Genomic DNA, 16,604 nt, shown 5'->3' with positions numbered 1-16,604 from the left:
CCAAATATGGTCAACTAATTTTTTTTTTTAGGATTTTGTTTTGTTAGAGAGAGAGCGAGAGAGGGAGTTCGGGCAGAGGGGGTGGGAGGGGGAGAGGCAGGCTTCCTGGGCGGTGGGGGGGGGCTCGGTCCCAGGATCCTGGGATCATGGCCTGGGCCAAAGGCAGATGCTTGACGACTGAGCCACCCAGGCGCCCCTGTGGTCAATTAATTTATGACAGAAGAGGCAAGAGTATATAATGGAGAAAGGACAGTTGGGGAAACTGGACCACTACATGCAAAAGAAGGAAATTGCGCCACTATTGACACCACATACAAAAATGAACTCAAGGGATTAAAGACTTGAATGTGAGATTTGAATCCATAAAACTCCTGGAAGAGAACGTGGGTGGTAATCTCCTTGAGATTGGTCTTAGTGATGTTTTTTTGGATCAGACTCCAAAGGCAAGGACAACAAAAGCAAAAATAAACAAATGAGACTGCATCAAACTAAAACACTTCTTCATACTGAAGGACGCCATCAACAAAACGAAAAGGCAACCTACTGAATGGGAGAAGATATTTGCAAATCATGTATCTGTTAAGGGGTTAATATTCAAAATATATAAAGAACTCCTACAACTCTTAACAAAAAAAAAAAAAACCTACCTGATTAAAAGATGGGCAAAGGACCTGAATAGACATTTTTCCAAAGAAGGTATCTAGGTAGCAATAGGCACATGAAAAGATGCTCAACATCACTGATGATCAGTGAAATGCAAATTAAAACCACAGTGAGATATCACCTCACACCTGTCATAATGGCTGTTATCAAAAAGACAAGAAATAACAATTGTTGGTAAGGATATGAAGAAAAGGGAGCCCTCGTGCACTATTGGTGGGAATGTAAATTGGTAAAAACACTTTTGGAAAACAGTATGGAAATTCCTCAAAAAATTAAATATAGAGGGGGCGCCTGGGTGGCTTAGGCAGTTGGGCGTCTGCCTTCGGCTCAGGTCATGGTCCTGGATTCTGGGATCAGGCCCCACATTGGGCTCGCTGCTCTGTGGGGGGCCTGCTTCTCCCTCTCCCTTTGCCTGCCACTCCCCCTGCTTGTGCTCTCTCTCTGTCAAGGAAATGAATAAATCTTTTAAAAATTTTTAAAATAATAAATAAAATAAAATCCTTGACCTATTTGAAAATTGCTATTCTCTGATCACATTTACAGTTTACATATTCCAGTGTCCTCTTGATGAGAGTCCTTGTTTTTTATTTTCTTTTCTCAACATGACGCTTTTTTTAAGCTTTTCCATTTGCGCACGTGCACGAGAGAGAGTGTGTGCATGCATGCGTGCGTGTGCACAAGCAGGGTGAGGGGCAGAAAGAGAGAGAGAATCTTAAGCAGACTTCCTGCTGAGCATGAAGCCTGACATGGGGCTCGGTCTTATGACCCGAGATCATGACCTCAGATGAAAGCAAGAGTCGGACACCTAACCGACTGAGGTACCCAGGCACCCCAACATGACACTTCTAGAAAATCTGTTTATTCTGAAAGAAAAAAGGATGAGAAAGCTAGAACATATTAAAGGAACTCCCTTCTTCCTTGTGGACCACCTCCCTCCACCCGCTCCCTCAAAATCACTGCACCCACACCTGATTTATACTGCTCAGTTCAGTGAACTCATGCAGATGTGAAATCATCTGATCTGGTGGCTTATCTCCGTGAAATGAAGTAAACCAAAAAACCAAAATTTTGATTGGGTGGTGAATGGAAGAGATGGATAATTTTAAAGCATAAGTCTTTTTAGGGGGTTAGGACAGGCCTGGGTTTTACTGAAGAATGGAACCTAGGCCAGCGTGAGGGGATTGGGTCTACTGAAGAAAGGCAGAAAGGAATGTAAGACAGAAATGCTCTTCCTTTTAAACTACATGAAATTTGGAATTTATTATCCTGTGGGTCACTTAGGTGTTAAATTGGCTTTGGAGGTAAACCTGGGCTTTTATCAGTCATTCAGTAGTATTGCCGCTCTGGGAAATTTTTATCCAAAATCAAGTATAACCTGTGACTGTAGACTGTTTATAATGATTGGGATTGTTTAATATGGAAAGTTCCTTTCCAACTTTGCTGCTGCTTCTCTTTCTCTTAGGATTCTAACATTTTCAGAAAATCTTTTGGAAAGAACAAGTCTACTTCAATAAATGAAGGAGAATAAAGAAAATTCAAGCCCTTCAGTAACCTCAGCAAACCTGGACCACACAAAACCATGTTGGTACTGGGATAAGAAAGACTTGGCTCATACACCCTCGCAGTTGGAAGGACTTGATCCAGCCACTGAGGCCCGGTACCGCCGAGAGGGGGCTCGGTTCATCTTCGATGTGGGCACACGCTTGGGACTGTATCCTGAGTCTCCCTGGAATCTGTTACAGATAGGCTCCCCACTACCACCACTGAGAATTAAGTTAGATACTACAGACAAAGTATATAGTACTGTCTCTACTAAACAGCTCTTAGATATTTTTTTTTTTAAAGATTTTATTTATTTATTTGAGAGAGAGAGAGAATGAGAGACAGAGCACGAGAGGGAGGAGGGTCAGAGGGAGAAGCAGACTCCCCGCTGAGCAGGGAGCCCGATGCGGGACTCAACCCCGGGACTCCAGGATCATGACCCGAGCCGAAGGCAGTCACTTAACCAACTGAGCCACCCAGGCGCCCTTAGATATTTTTATTTAAATGTTATTTCTCATTTACTTGGCTCTTCAGGGGTTTTCTGTTTCCCATTCATCATTTAAATGTGTAGAGTTAGCCATTGAGTGAGTGGCCACCAGGCCTAGTGACCATAGATAGTGGAAGCGTACCTAAAGGAAGGTGAAGCCCTGCCTTGTTATAAGTATAAACTTCAACTTGATTCCTGTGTCAGAGTTCTGACACCCTGAGATCCCCATCTGCCTGCTTGGCCACTGATAGTGTATGCTTTAACACTGATTTTGTTGTTATTGTTTGTCTTTATTTTTCCACTTTTAACTAAGAACATAACCTGTAAAAATTCTTGGTAAAGTCCTTAACCAGAACAACAGACACTATGATACCCTGGCAACTGGAATAATTTATTTTCATCGCTTCTATATGTTTCATTCCTTCAAGCAATTCCCAAGATATGTAAGTGTTTGAATTTTATTATAATTCTCTATCATGTGTTATATTTTCACACAGTTTAGTGGACTGGTTATAGTCTCTTTTTATTCTGTTTTCCAGGAAGTATTTATTTTTATATAATACATGCTATCTCTAAGCAATCAAGTTTGAATTTTTTGTTTTTTCCAATTAACTGTATTTAAATCTTCTTTTATTTAGGCCACTGTGGACCATAATCATATTGCACTTTGTGTGGAATTTACTTCCTTCTTACCTTTCACAAGATAAATTTGGGCTTATAATTGAAACCCCCCAAAAAAGGCCAAGATGAAAGAGAAGTTCCTTATGCCATATCACTCATTCTTCAGTTACTCCTTAAACATGCCATATGTCTTATACTCTTTGGGAGAGTCAGTCAGGGAACCTGCCTCAAGTAGCCAGGATCGATGGTATGACATGTATAAAACACACAGTCAGTAGTGAAGCCATAGGAGAGGTAAGGAAGGAAGGCTGGAGCAGTCAAAGGAGAGATTAATTACATCTTAGAGGGATCAGGGAAAATGCCAGCAAGGAGTTGCCAGCAGTTAGTTAAGTAGGGCTTAGACATGCCTAAATGGGACAGAGTAGTTAGTCCAACAGAAGCTGGCATGAGCAGAGACACCAGGAAGCGTGCTGTTTGATGTCATCCCAGCCAGAGGGTCCATTTGGGAGGACGGGAATGGTGGAAAGGTAAGCTGGAATGGCCCATAGTGAGCCTTGAAAGCCAGACCAGGGAAATCTGACTTTAGTAGGTAGATTGTGAAGTTACCAAAGGGTTTCATGAGGAAGATGACAGAAGTCTTACCAGGGAATTCATCTCCTGGGGATCTTCCTCTTAAGATTTTACCGAGCTTTGTACACGTCTTCCACGCTAATTTGTGAAGTTCTAGAGGAAGGAGCCTGTAGCAGAATCATCTTGCTGTCCCGGCACAGCGTCTGACATGCACTGCACTCGGGGTCCCATGGAGAGAGGGGCGCGCCGGGGAGGCCGGCACAGAGAACAGCCAGAAGCCAAGCAGTGAGAAGGCCAGTGGTGTAAGGATGTGCATGTGGATCCAGGCAGCTGGAGCGGGGAGAGAGAGTGTGGGCAGTGGTGTCGAGATGGGCTCCACAGGACAAGCATTTAATTGTGCTCTTTTTCTGCAGCAAAGCTCACTATTCAGGGAGCCATTATCTTTAAGACTGCAATGTAAGATGAAAGTTTGTTCCTATGGTTCTTTTCCTTTCTGGCATCTAGCTTACATGATGTTTTCTTTAGAAAATTAGATTTAAAATAATTTATGAAGCCAAATTGGGAAGGCCAAAAATCCTTGCTTGTTTCTCCATGAGTCCTTGTTAACAGTATCTCAAGAACTTTTGTTTCCCTTTTAGGTGACGGGAGCGTGTTGTCTCTTTCTGGCTGGGAAAGTAGAAGAAACGCCCAAGAAATGTAAAGATATCATCAAAACAGCTCGTATTTTATTAAATGATGTACAATTTGGCCAATTTGGAGATGACCCAAAGGTAAGAATCTTAACTTCCTGCCCTCAAATCTTAATTCTTCATGGTAGTATTATGGTAAAGTTCCTTATGTGGCCCCTAGATCTGCCAGTCCCCTGAGCCCTGACAGGGCCCTATGCAGAAGGTACTCGTGCTTGCTTCTGTCAGAGAGGAAGGAAGATAATGTGGCCTACGTTTAGGTAGCACTTGCTAATGCACACGCCTCCCTCGTTCTGAGTATGTTCGGGGGCTATAGCACGTTGGATATGAGCAGAAATCCTCTTGTCACCACCAGCACTCCTAGACCCTGAAGCGGTTCGGTTTCTTTGGTTCAGCAGTGATGGCAAGGCCCGATCTCCATCCAGCTTCCGGGCAGGCAGAAAGTACAGATGATAGACGGACATGCACTTGTGTGTGCTTATGCTATGTGTCTTTTTGCTTCCTGAGAATATTGGCAAGTATTAACATTCGCTGCTATTTTCAGACACCGTGTTGCTATTGGACGTACCATCCATCCTGTCCCTTCCCCACACTCCCTGACAGTGTCAGGAAATGGTACTAAAATAGTTGTACACATGCTTTTATTAGGTCTAAAAAGGCCACTCTCAGAGCCCGGGGGCAGCTTTCGCCACCCCAACTCTTGCCAGGGTCCCCCCATTGTAACCCTTATGGCACCTGTGTATCATGCTTCACAACATTGATCACAGCTGGTAGTGAGATAGATTTTAATCAAATAATCACACAAAGAGCTCGCCCCTTCTCAACTGTAAGATCTGTGAGAGCAAAGACCCTGTCTCTCTTGCCTGGCGCCTGGTGCAGAGGCTGGGCGGAGTAGGCAGTCCGCAGCTACTTGTTGACTGAACGACAGACTCGAACAGCACAGGTAGGGCAGAGCTCACCAGGGCAGGGGCGTCCGGCCCCATCCAGTCTTGCTTTTCCTCCCTCGCTGCTACTGCCCGCCACAGCAGATACCTGTCTGCCCAGCAGCGTTGGTGTGTGTGTGTATTAAACGTGTTCATTCTCCTCCTTGCTTCAAGGGGGTAACAGAGGCTCAGAATGCTTTTACGCATGGTGTAGCTGCGATGAATACTAATAACTTTCATAAGTATTGTTCAATAGGGGTAACTGTTCCTTGAACTGATTTATAAATCTGTTCACCTGTTTATGAAAATGTCAGTCTGTTAGGAATTCATGCTAACAGTGATCAAAATGCCATTTAATAGCAGTAATGTAACCATCGGATACCTGTGGGTGTCTGATTCTGACACAGTAGGAGACGGTTGTAAGAACGTGTTGTGGGCGTGTGCAGCACACGGGTGTGTGTTATCCTAGGTGCCTTTGGGGAAGTCCGCTTTTACCTTCAGCCTTTACCTACTCACTGTACTTCCAGATCAGGACACCGAGACCTGGTCGGGCACAGTGAGGTACAGGGTCTGCAGCTCCAGTGCCCCAGTTGGTAGGAGAGGGGAATGGTCGTGCTCTTCAGACTTACAGAGTAGGGCCCAGCCTGTCGCAAGTAGGGCAAAGGGGCTTTGAAACCTGCCCCTCCTTTCTATCATGTGCAGTCTCCCCAGAAATGATCTGGAGTACACGGGCCACAGGGAAGTACGCTGGACCTGGGAGCAGTGAAGTCACCGTGGAGGACATTTCCTTTGCCTGAGAGGAGAACGAGCGGGCAGTTATTTGGGGGAGGCTTATAAGCAATTAGGAAAAAAAAGATGGTGAATCACTTGGGACATTTTTGCCTTAATTAGCTTTGCTTTAACTGTGTGGTTCCCCCCATCATATTAATTTCACATGTGCTCAACAAATACTTACTCCAGCCACTGTGTGAGGCACTAGACCTAAAACAGACATGGCCTTTGCCATACTCCTGCATTTTATAGTGGAGTTGGAATAGACTTTAATCAAATAATCCTATAACTATTGGATTATGAGCTGTGGTGAATACTATAAAAAGATATTTAAAGGTGCAATGAGGGCATTCAACCTGGGAACCTGGACGAGTCCCCCAGACGAGTGTTGTGGGGCTGAGGGAAGATTCCCTGAGGAATGATGCTTGCACACAGACCTATCATTACCCCATTACTTGAATATTTGAAACATAAAGGAAGGCCAGGCCTTGGGCTATCCTGTAATACCATAAGGGCCACAGCCTCCAAACCCGTAGGTGCACTTGGTGAAAGACTGTTTCTAAATTTAGAGTCACGGTGAGACTACTGGGAAACAAGCAGTGCCAAAACCAGGCAAACTTAGCAGGATGTTTTATATCGTGGGGAAGTTTCTGAGATGGCAGAAAGCTTTCCTGAGAGAATGCTTACAGCACTAGGGTAGAAGAACCTTAGTCCTGCCATGCTGCTTGGAGTAACTAATCCTGAGAGAATCGTCTGTGTTCTGTGAAGTGAGGCCAGACCTCAGCGTGAAAGCCCGTTCCCGGCACATCTTCTCTTTCTGGCGTTAATGGACTTGTGCACCTGTTGGCGATGGATTTCAGGCCCCTACCAAGCCCTGTCTTCTGTGGTGTAATAAACAAGTCATTGTCTGATTGTTCTTCCAGCTTAGACCACCTTGACTGCAGGTGCACCTTGTCTTTTAAGTGCTCGGTGCAGCCAGGCTGCACAGAGGCCAGGCTCAGGAAGTTCCGGTTTGTAGGTCTTAGCTAGTTCCCGAGCACGGTGAAAGGGGAGATTCCATTTACGACAGCAACAGTAAAATACAATGTCCAGAATGAAGCCTCGTAAGAAACTGTGGAAACCATGGAACTTAAAACCACTGAAGGAATGACAAAATTCCACTAAATAAATGTTTGATAAGAAGATTCAAAGTTAAAAATCTCCATTTTCCCTAAATTGTCCTAGGACCCACTGAGTTCCCAATCAGAACGTCGAGAGCTTCCTTTTCTTCTGGACTGATACTAAGTAAAACGATATTAAAATGAGGTATGGAGCACTCCCACGAGTCATCGCTGCCAAGATCACCAACAAAAGAAGGAACAGTGTTATGCCAAAAAGCACCATGGCCACGTGCAGCCTCTTCACTACACCAGCTGCACCCATTGTGTGCCCAAGGACAAGGCCATCAAGAAGTTCGTTATTGGAGGGCCGCCTGGGTGGCTCAGTCAGTTAGGCATCCAACTCTTAATTTCAGTTCCGGTCATGATCTCCGGGTTGTGGGATCGAGCCCTGCATCGGCTCCTCACTGAGCATGGAGCCTGCTTAAGATTCTGTCTCTCCCTCTGCCCCTCCCCCAGCTCGTGCATGCACACTCTTTTCTCTCTCTAAAAATGAAAAAATGAAGTCATTATTGGAAACAAAGTAGTGGCCGCCACTGTCAGGGACATTTCCAAAGCAAGTGATTTCAACACCTGTGTCCCACCCATGGTGTATGGGAAGCTCCTTTCCTTTGTGAGTCAGGCATTGTTGTCATGACTCTGGGTTCTGCCCCACAACCTCCACCAAAATCCATGTGAGAACTAAGTCCTTAAGACTGAAGAAAAACTGTCCTCTGGAAAACAAGGAAAGAGGAGTAATGCTTGCACTCCCCTTTCCAAACATTACATCCCTTTGATCCTCGGACGGAAGGAGACAAACAGATCAGTGACCAGAAAAGATTTTGTGTGTGTGGACAGATTAGGATGTGGTTTAGTAGAAGAGGAAATGATGACGTATTCTGTAAAAACACATGTTGCACACGTACGTATCGAACAGATAGTCTGAATTTGCGTGAATCTGCATTATTATCATTGCTTATACACTTAAAGTTTTCAGTGGAAATCCCTGAAGGATTGTGGTTTTGATGGAGGTCTGGCAAGAAACTACAGTTAAATTCTTTATAAAGTGAAGGTCTGTTTTGTAAAGGGGGACTCGTGTATTGAGAGTAATGACATTTCTGGGGCACCTGGCAGGCTCAGTCGTGGGAGCCTATGACTCTTGATCTCGGGGTCATGGGTTTGAGCCCCACGCTGGGTGTAGAGATGACTTAAAAAAAATAAAATCTTTTAAAAAATTAAAAATATTTCTAAGACTGTTTCCAGTATTTTTAAAAAATCAACTTCAGTTGTTTCATCTTCGTCCTTTTAGTTCTTTTCAGAATTTCTTCTTGTCTCTGAGCAAGGTGAGAGCCTGGGAGGGCAGAGGAGAGAAGGAATGAAAAAGAGTCACTAAAATAGAGCTAGAAGAGAGGAAGTGGGAAAGTTCACTGTTGAACGTGGCTTCAGACCTGTGATTGAAATCACATCCCAACATTTGTTATTTTATTTTTAGGAAGAAGTGATGGTTCTGGAGAGAATCTTACTCCAGACCATAAAGTTTGATTTACAGGTGGAGCATCCATACCAGTTCCTCCTCAAATATGCAAAACAACTCAAAGGTAAGGGGGAAAGTTACATAAAGAACTTCTCATTGTGAAATCAAGTCTTTACGATGATTTGATGGCACTCGGATTATGCTTCTTGAAACAGGACAGCAGAAGAGTTGGGTGTATGAGCATGTGTGCCCGGGACGTCAGGCGCCCAGACAGCCCAGTAATGGAGCTCTTAGTACTGCTTCCTGTCAGCTGTCGACACATTCTGCCATTCAGTTGCCAAGTGATAGGAGGCAGGAAAATGAGTCAGAATTTTTTAAATAGCCTAATAAAATCTGCCTCGGAGCAGGCTTCCCGTAAACGGTGGTTCAGCGCAGATTGTGTGGGAAGAGAACAGACAGGACTCGGACCTACCCGTGTGCCCTCTGTTCCCAGGCAGCAGCTCTTTGTTGTGTGTTGGGACGGTGCTGAGCACACAGTGGACTTGAACTAAATGGTGCTTTTTATGTGCTCTTTCACTGTTATTGTCACTACTAATTTACCTTTTTCTTCCCATTTCTAGGTGATAAAAACAAAATTCAAAAGTTGGTTCAAATGGCATGGACATTTGTAAATGACAGGTACACGTGTTCAAATGTCGGTCTAACTGTAGTTTTTAAAATAGGGACTTTATGGGTCACTGAATCCAGACTCCCTGTTTTGTACTGAGGACTCCGACTCACCCAGCTTGAAGGGCCAGCTAATGGCAGAGCTGGGGCCAGCGTCCAGGAGGTCGGCTTCCCAGCAGAGGGATGCCCTGCCATGTCTCGAAGCGAAAATGTCATCCCCGGTTTAAAACATAGTCCAGAACAATACACCAGAGAACTGGGACAACTAAATACTTAGAACCCATTTGGTTCTGCACAAATAGACTTTCTTGTAATGGTTTTAGAGCCTGGCCATTCTTAGAGCTGGGGATCCGATGAGGTGCTGTGCGGGGACAGACGGCCTGCGTGTGGAGGGGCCATCACTTGAAAACATGGTTCAGTGATGAGGATTTCAACAGTTTGAAGAACATGAGCTATGTTCATTTGTATTTTGTGACATAGCAGTTTTTTAATGTGCTAGCATCCTGAGTCTTTAAAGAACAAATTAGTAACTGTGGCTAAAGTAACTTATTTTGGTACCTTTAGAAGACTTAACACTTGTCGCTTTTATTTCTAATTCTTTATTTGGGTCATTTAGAGAGGAAAAAGCAAACTGATACTTAGTTGTGGCATCTACTGTCCGTTCATTGGGTGACAGAGCTGTTTGCTCCGACTCACGCCGCCCCTTTTTCTTGTCGGCCTAGTCTCTGCACGACCTTGTCACTGCAGTGGGAGCCAGAGATCATAGCGGTGGCGGTGATGTACCTCGCAGGGCGGTTGTGCAAATTTGAAATACAAGAATGGACCTCCAAACCCATGTATAGGAGATGGTGGGAGCAGTTTGTGCAGGATGTCCCTGTGGACGTTCTGGAAGGTATGGCATGCTGGGCTTTCCTGAGGGGGCTCCATGGTTAGGGGATCCTTCCCTGTCAGCCTTGAGTCCCGAGAGTGGACTTCCCCACACAAGTAAATGTAAGCCGTTCCTCAGAAACACCTTTACTCTAGTTCCCTCAGAACGTCTGCTCTGTCCCCGCTGTGCATAGCAGAGTTTGGGGGAATCACAGATGTGATCCCTGCTCATCGGACCCTGTAGGGGAATCGTAGCCGGAAGGGGAAATGGGCTGGTTTTTTCCTAGGCAGATTAATCTGTGACAAATGTAATTGTCCATCATTCAGACATCTGCCACCAAATCCTGGATCTTTACTCACAAGGAAAACAACAGATGCCTCATCACACGCCCCACCAGCTGCAGCAGCCCCCGCCTCTCCAGTCTACACCGCAAGTGCCGCAAGGGCCACCGCCCCAGCCAGCTCCAGGCTCCGACCCGCCGCAGCCACAGCAGAAGGACGCGCAGCCGCCCGCCCCACAGCCCCCGCCGCAGCAGGCCCCGCCGCCCAAGAAGCCGTCCCCACAGCCCAGTCCTCCCCGCCCAGCGAAGCGAGCCGTGGTGAGTGGGCCAGGCAGCCCCAGGAGCGGCCTGCTCTCCGGGGAGGGGGGCGGGGGGCAGCACCAGGCTTGTGCAGACACTGAGCAGGGAGGGCGACCCCTGGCCTCGCCACCTGGTCAGAGGAGGGGGGCCGCAGGCAGCCGGGGAGGGCTCCGTCCTCCTCCAGCCACTGCTGCCTGCCTGCCTGCCTGCCTGTGTGTGTGGTGTGTGTGTGTGCGTGTCCCGCTGACCAGCAGGATGTCTCATCTGTGTGCTGCCTGCTAACATCGGTGTCTCCAGTCTGGCTTTTTTGTGTTTGGTGCTCTGATGCGGGGTGTTTGTGAAAGTTTCTCCCCACAACAACAGCCCAGCCAGTAGAGGGAACCAGGGGGGATAAACACATGTCAGCAAACAGCTCATCGAATTTAGGCCAGTGCATTAGAGGCCCTGAAACTTAGTGTCGTTCGGAAGCCACTGTTGAAAGTGCTCGGTGGTCCCGTCCGACCGGGGAAAGGGAAGAAGGAAGGAAGCAGAGGGTGATCTCCCAGGTGTCCAGTCTGCCCTGCGGCTCTGAGCCAGAACTGGTTTCTGTCTGGAGCTGTGTTCTGTTGCTGCGATTTCTGTTGGGGCCTGGATAATCTGTTTTTCCTCACTGCACCCCGGGTCTTGGTTAACACTTGTGTATCATCTTTTGTAACAGGTTGTTTCTCCCAAAGAAGAGAACAAAGCAGCAGGTAACTTCCTGTTCTGAGGGGGCTTTTTTAGCTTTAGATGTCTGTTTATCAAAACTTTAAATCCTTAGTTAACATTTCTGCAAGATTTAGATTGCCCTTAAAATTTACCCTTAGAGTCCATCCAGAACTTTACCCTGCCTGTGTTTTCAGACTGTATTCTGACCAAAGTCATCAAAAAACATGAGCAGCCATAAAAATGTACTTAGTAGCCTATATACAAATGTGATCATGAACATAGGAGGAGGGTTACAACAGTGTTCCCTTTCTAGAGGTTTGGTTCAGCCCACCGCAGTAGACAGTAACGGGCCTGGGGGGGTCCCCGTCCTGAACACCAAGTGGCAGAGTGGCAGGCAGACAGGATGGCAGTGACAGGCGGTGCTGTTGCCCAGAGAACCACCCTGTGTCCCAGCCCTGCTGCTTATGCAGGCTGGACCTCTTTCAAATACTGCTTGGGTTTGGGTTTTTGGGGGGGTTTTTTAGAGCCCAAAGTTGGTTAATTTTTTTCTGTATTGGAAACAAATGGAAAGGGTGAATAAAATCTGCAAGATCACAGAACAGAAATTTAGAAGTCTTTGTCCCTGTGTCATGGGCCCTGATGTGCTGAACTCTGAAGGCACAGCAGTGTTTACTCATTTCTGCTTCTCTGTTGCTAAGTTCTAGGGTGGGAACTCAGTGAATGATTTATTGGACTGTTGTGAGATCTTCAAGTTACAGTAAAGCTACGTTTTTCTCAGGGTCTTTGGGGAGATGATGAGTTCAGTACACAGGTGAATTTTTCTTCTGCTCCATCTGGGCAAAAAGTAAGTGTGAGACCCAAGGGTGGGCTGCGTTCCTCGCCATGTGGATGTACAATCGAGCTGAGCCGCTGTGCTAGACCTGTACATCTGTACGAGGAGGAAACAAGCCACTGGTGACCTTGGAGGAGGACTGGCCTTTGAGCACCTGGAGCTGAGCTGGGGGGTTGGGCCTGTAGGTGGAAGGATGCAAGTGGGCAAAGGAACTGGGAACAGATGGAGAGGAGGTCTGACTAGAATGTGAAGAGGTAGAAGGGAGGAGCTTTGATGGGACTGAAAGTGTGATTGGAACCGGAGTCCATGTGGAGGAATGTGGATTTTTGCATAGGCAGTGGGAGCCACTGAAGATGTTTGAGCAGGAGGATGGCAAAGTCTGAGTTCATTTTATAAAAAGTTTTCTGGCGGCAGTAATAGGACAGATGGTTGGGAACGGGGAGAAGCTCGCAAGCCTCTCAGTGAGACATGGTGAGGGCAGTCAGAGTGGCAGCCTGGGGCCCACAGATGGAGGGTGCAGACACAGCCTGCAGGTAGGACCTGGACCACGCTGTGTGCTACGTGTCCCTAGCTGCGGGGGGCTTTCGGGCGCTGAAGTGTGGCCAACCCAAATCATCGTGTATCCTTAGTGCAGAATACACACCAGATTTCTAAGCGTTACTAAGAAAAAAGAATGTAAAAACTCTTACTGATAAATTTTTATGTTGATCACACATTGAAGTGATCAGATTTTTACACATCAGATTAAATTAAATATTAAATTCCCTTTTTTCAAAGGTGACTCCCAGAAAATTTTAAATCACATGTGTGGCTCTTCTGTTTGGGGCAGCACTGATCTAGACAGCTTCAGCTCAGCTGGGGCAGGGTCGCAGGTGGGCGTCCATGGTGACGATGACAGCAGTCACAGCAGAGCTGGGAAGGCATCATGTGAGCTGCTGGGTCTAGGGTGGAGCTCAAAAGTCAGGTCCACGGCTTTGGGAGAGAGAGAGAGAGAAGCTAGAGGCACAGATGTACCGTTCATCCACCTAGAGGAGAGAGGACTTGATCCCCCGGGAAGCGGATACAGACAGACACATCCCTGGACTTGGAATTCGGCCTGTTTGGGACAGAGGAAACCAGGACAGGCTCAGCGACGCTAGAGTAGAATCCGATCAGAACAGTGTACAAGCCAGAATAAAGTGAGTTTCCGTAAGAAAGGGTCAAAACATACAAGCAAGCACAAAGATGGGAGTGCTTTTTCCATTACGTGTACACACTCCCTACCCTCATAAACACAGGATACTGGGTTTAGTGTAGCCTGGCGTGGCTACTGAGTGTTGTCGCTGTGGGTGCTGGTTGCCCGTAGCCGCTGGACCCCGACGGGTGGGCTGTGTGCTCCGCTCCCAAGTGTCCCGTTGGCTTTTACGCTGGCTCTGCGGCCTCTGGATCTTTTCTGACGTCGTTAATGTCCTTCTGACGTGCTGCCAATGGGAGCACATATTTGTGAGGAAGAAAATAGACTTAAAAGGTGCCCAATGAAGAATACAAAGGGGGAGGTTTCTCCCGTGAGCCCTCAGGGCTGGGTGGGGGGTAGCCCCCCCCCCCCCCCCCCCCCGAGTAACCGAGACAGTATTTTGCTTCTCTCATATTGTTGGAAGGCCTTGTCCTGGATGGTCAGCAAGGAAGTCAGGTAGATGTGGAAACGGCTGTGAGAAGCCAGCAGGCTGTTTTACTTGGGTTGGGGGGTGGTGTTTGTTAGACTTGTTCGGTTCTCGTGAAAGGATTGGCACCTGATGGTTTTGCTGAGGTCTCCCTCAAGTTCCCTAAAGCTTTCGTCTCTTGTTCCCCAAAGAAATTCCTGAATGGCACATTTTCCTTTTTTTCTTTTTCTTTCATTATGACATGTTTATTCGCATGAAGAAGCATGAGTTATTTTTCAGTCTCCTTTTCCTTTTTAGAACCACCACCACCTAAAATCCCCAAAATTGAGACCACTCACCCTCCATTGCCTCCGGCCCACCCACCTCCAGGTAAGTGTCTCCTAAAAGCAGCGTGGGAGGGCCAGCTTTTCTCTCTGCTTTTTCAAAGGGCAGACTTGGGAAGGCCCGGGCCACATCTGTAGAAGGGAGACCTGGTAGCCAAAATTTTAAAAGAAGATAATGCCCAAGGATCTTTCAGAAAATGGTGTGTGTCTTTCACAAACCAGATCTTTTGAGGGTGTTGTAAATTCCAAGTATATCTGGATATTCTCTGGCCTCTCATGTGCATAAAGGCCAAACTGTGCAGGATAAGTGAGTGTAGAATCAGTTTTAGGAAAACAAAGCCCTGACGAAGCCCTGACAGTTTATGAACCTTGACCCGGCAGGACTGGTGTAGATCTTAGGCCCCAGTCTCTCGCACGTCTGCTTTCTACAGTGGCAGGACATCGTCTGGGTACATTTGGAAGAGTAAGCAGTTGCTCAGAGTCAAGTGGAGAATAAAGCATGACGAGTTCTCGACAGGCCCACAGGGAACTGGGAAGCTTCCTTGGTGCCATGTAAACCCAGAGGAGAAGCCTCATAAGGGATATAGCGTTCTCTCCCTGGGGCAGCGTTCTGGAAGATGGAGCAGGAAGCTGGGGTGGGCAGAAGTTGTGTGTGTTCTGAGGGGTGCTGGGCCGGCCCGCCCCACCCTACGGCTCACGTTTGGGCTCCCAGCGCCGAGTGCCTGGGGCAGAGGTACCACGCATTATATTTCTTTCTGCTTATGGTCAGTCATAGCACTTTAGAAGCTTTGGGAAAATAGGGGCATCATTTTCTGCTTTGGGACAAATTCTACAGTTCCCATTCCAGTATGAAGCCTGCTTAAAAAGGCACCTGCGGTAGGTCATTTCAGTATTTATGTAGTATCTCCCCCGCAAGCAAGTGCAGATCCCCAGCTCCTGTGCCCAGGGATGTGGCTGAGAAGAGGTGTGGTGGCCTGGGGAGCCCAGGGCAGGGAGAGAGCTACACACTGTCTCCTTCTGCTTCTCTGTTGGTGTTCTGGGGGCAAGGGTGTTCTGCGCACGGTGTCAGGAGCCCCGCAGAATGCCCGGAGCTCCCACCACGGGCAGCAGGCAGGAAGGGTGAAGGTCCTGGCAGCAGGTGGTGGGAGCCGGCTGGGCTGCTAGAAGGACCGCGGTGGGAGGGAGCGTGGAGTCCGGCAGCCGCAGTTGCTGGAAGTGGAGCTGGACGCAGAGGGATCGGGGGGCCAGGCCACAGGAGCTCACTCCAGCGAGGTCCCGTCACTACTTCATGGGAGGCGGGTGGAAAAGAAGGCTCAGAGGAGGAGCAGGATCTGTGGTTTGGGGAACCACAGTCCCTAATGAAGCGCAGGAGGCGGGAAGAGGCACTTAGGTCACCAGGGGTGTCTCCGAGGGCAGCCGGTGGTGGTGGCAGGTGTCAGAGCGAGGATGAAGAGAGCAGCACAGATGCCTGGAGAGACCACTTGTTCCAGGCCGAGTTACAGGGGACAGGCGGGTGCACGGGTGACTTGGGGAGGCAGCGTTGTAGGTGACAGGAAGGGATGTCTCACAGGTGGAAGAGCGTGTTAGCGGACCCAGGCGCCGTGAAGTGACACACACAGGAATTCAAGGTGGTTGGCCCTTTTGTCCACAGGCTTCAAGTTCATACTTTATGTTCTCTGGTCAGCTTTGGAACTAAAAGGCCCCTGGTCCTACCCTGGAGCCCAGACTTCTCCGTAGGCATGCCGGACCTCCTGCCTTGGGCGGGCCTGCTGGTTCGTTCAGGCTGGGCCCCAGGGACGCGGCTGTCGGGCGAAGATGTCCCAGCTCACCTGGCAAGAGCAGTGAGGCCCCCGCGGACGCCCACCCTGGGCACGTTGCACGTCCGTGTCGGCACAGTCGGGCCTGCTCGGAGCCCCGGGGAGCACACGAGGCCACATGCTGGGAGACCCGAAACCCCTCCGTGGCCCTTACTCTTTGGTGTTCTCTGGACCCAGAGATCTTGGCTCCTGTGGTTTGCCCTTGACTTCTGGGCTGCCTTGGGAATTATCCTAAGAACACACTTCTCAGTGATTGTCCACCGCTGGTGGGGTGTCCCGGTGTCATTCTGCAGGTATCTGCCCACGAATGCAGGGGGG

At 48.0% G+C, this 16,604-nt stretch overlaps 1 protein-coding gene across 4 annotated transcripts in view; it reads left to right on the top strand.

Annotated features, from left to right (window-relative positions):
- CCNK (cyclin K) overlaps positions 1–16,604 on the top strand; it is a 29,578-nt gene that overhangs the window by 10,962 nt on the left and 2,012 nt on the right. For all 4 annotated transcript variants that reach the window (XM_034993268.1, XM_034993265.1, XM_034993267.1 and 1 more), the window contains 9 exons: positions 2,126–2,374; positions 3,054–3,135; positions 4,522–4,653; positions 8,892–8,997; positions 9,494–9,551; positions 10,262–10,431; positions 10,734–11,005; positions 11,685–11,718; positions 14,444–14,515. In XM_034993268.1, coding sequence (XP_034849159.1) covers positions 2,178–2,374; positions 3,054–3,135; positions 4,522–4,653; positions 8,892–8,997; positions 9,494–9,551; positions 10,262–10,431; positions 10,734–11,005; positions 11,685–11,718; positions 14,444–14,515 — 1,123 coding nt within the window. In that variant the 5' untranslated portion in view covers positions 2,126–2,177. The remainder of the gene's footprint in view (positions 1–2,125; positions 2,375–3,053; positions 3,136–4,521; positions 4,654–8,891; positions 8,998–9,493; positions 9,552–10,261; positions 10,432–10,733; positions 11,006–11,684; positions 11,719–14,443; positions 14,516–16,604) is intronic.

The sequence above is a fragment of the Mirounga leonina genome, unplaced genomic scaffold, assembly GCF_011800145.1.
Source record: "Mirounga leonina isolate KUSES-001 unplaced genomic scaffold, KU_Mleo_1.0 Mir_82, whole genome shotgun sequence".
In the NCBI taxonomy this organism is placed as follows: Eukaryota; Metazoa; Chordata; class Mammalia; order Carnivora; family Phocidae; genus Mirounga; species Mirounga leonina.
Note: the sequence above shows the minus strand (reverse complement) of the source record. Positions and strands in the feature narration are given on the sequence as shown.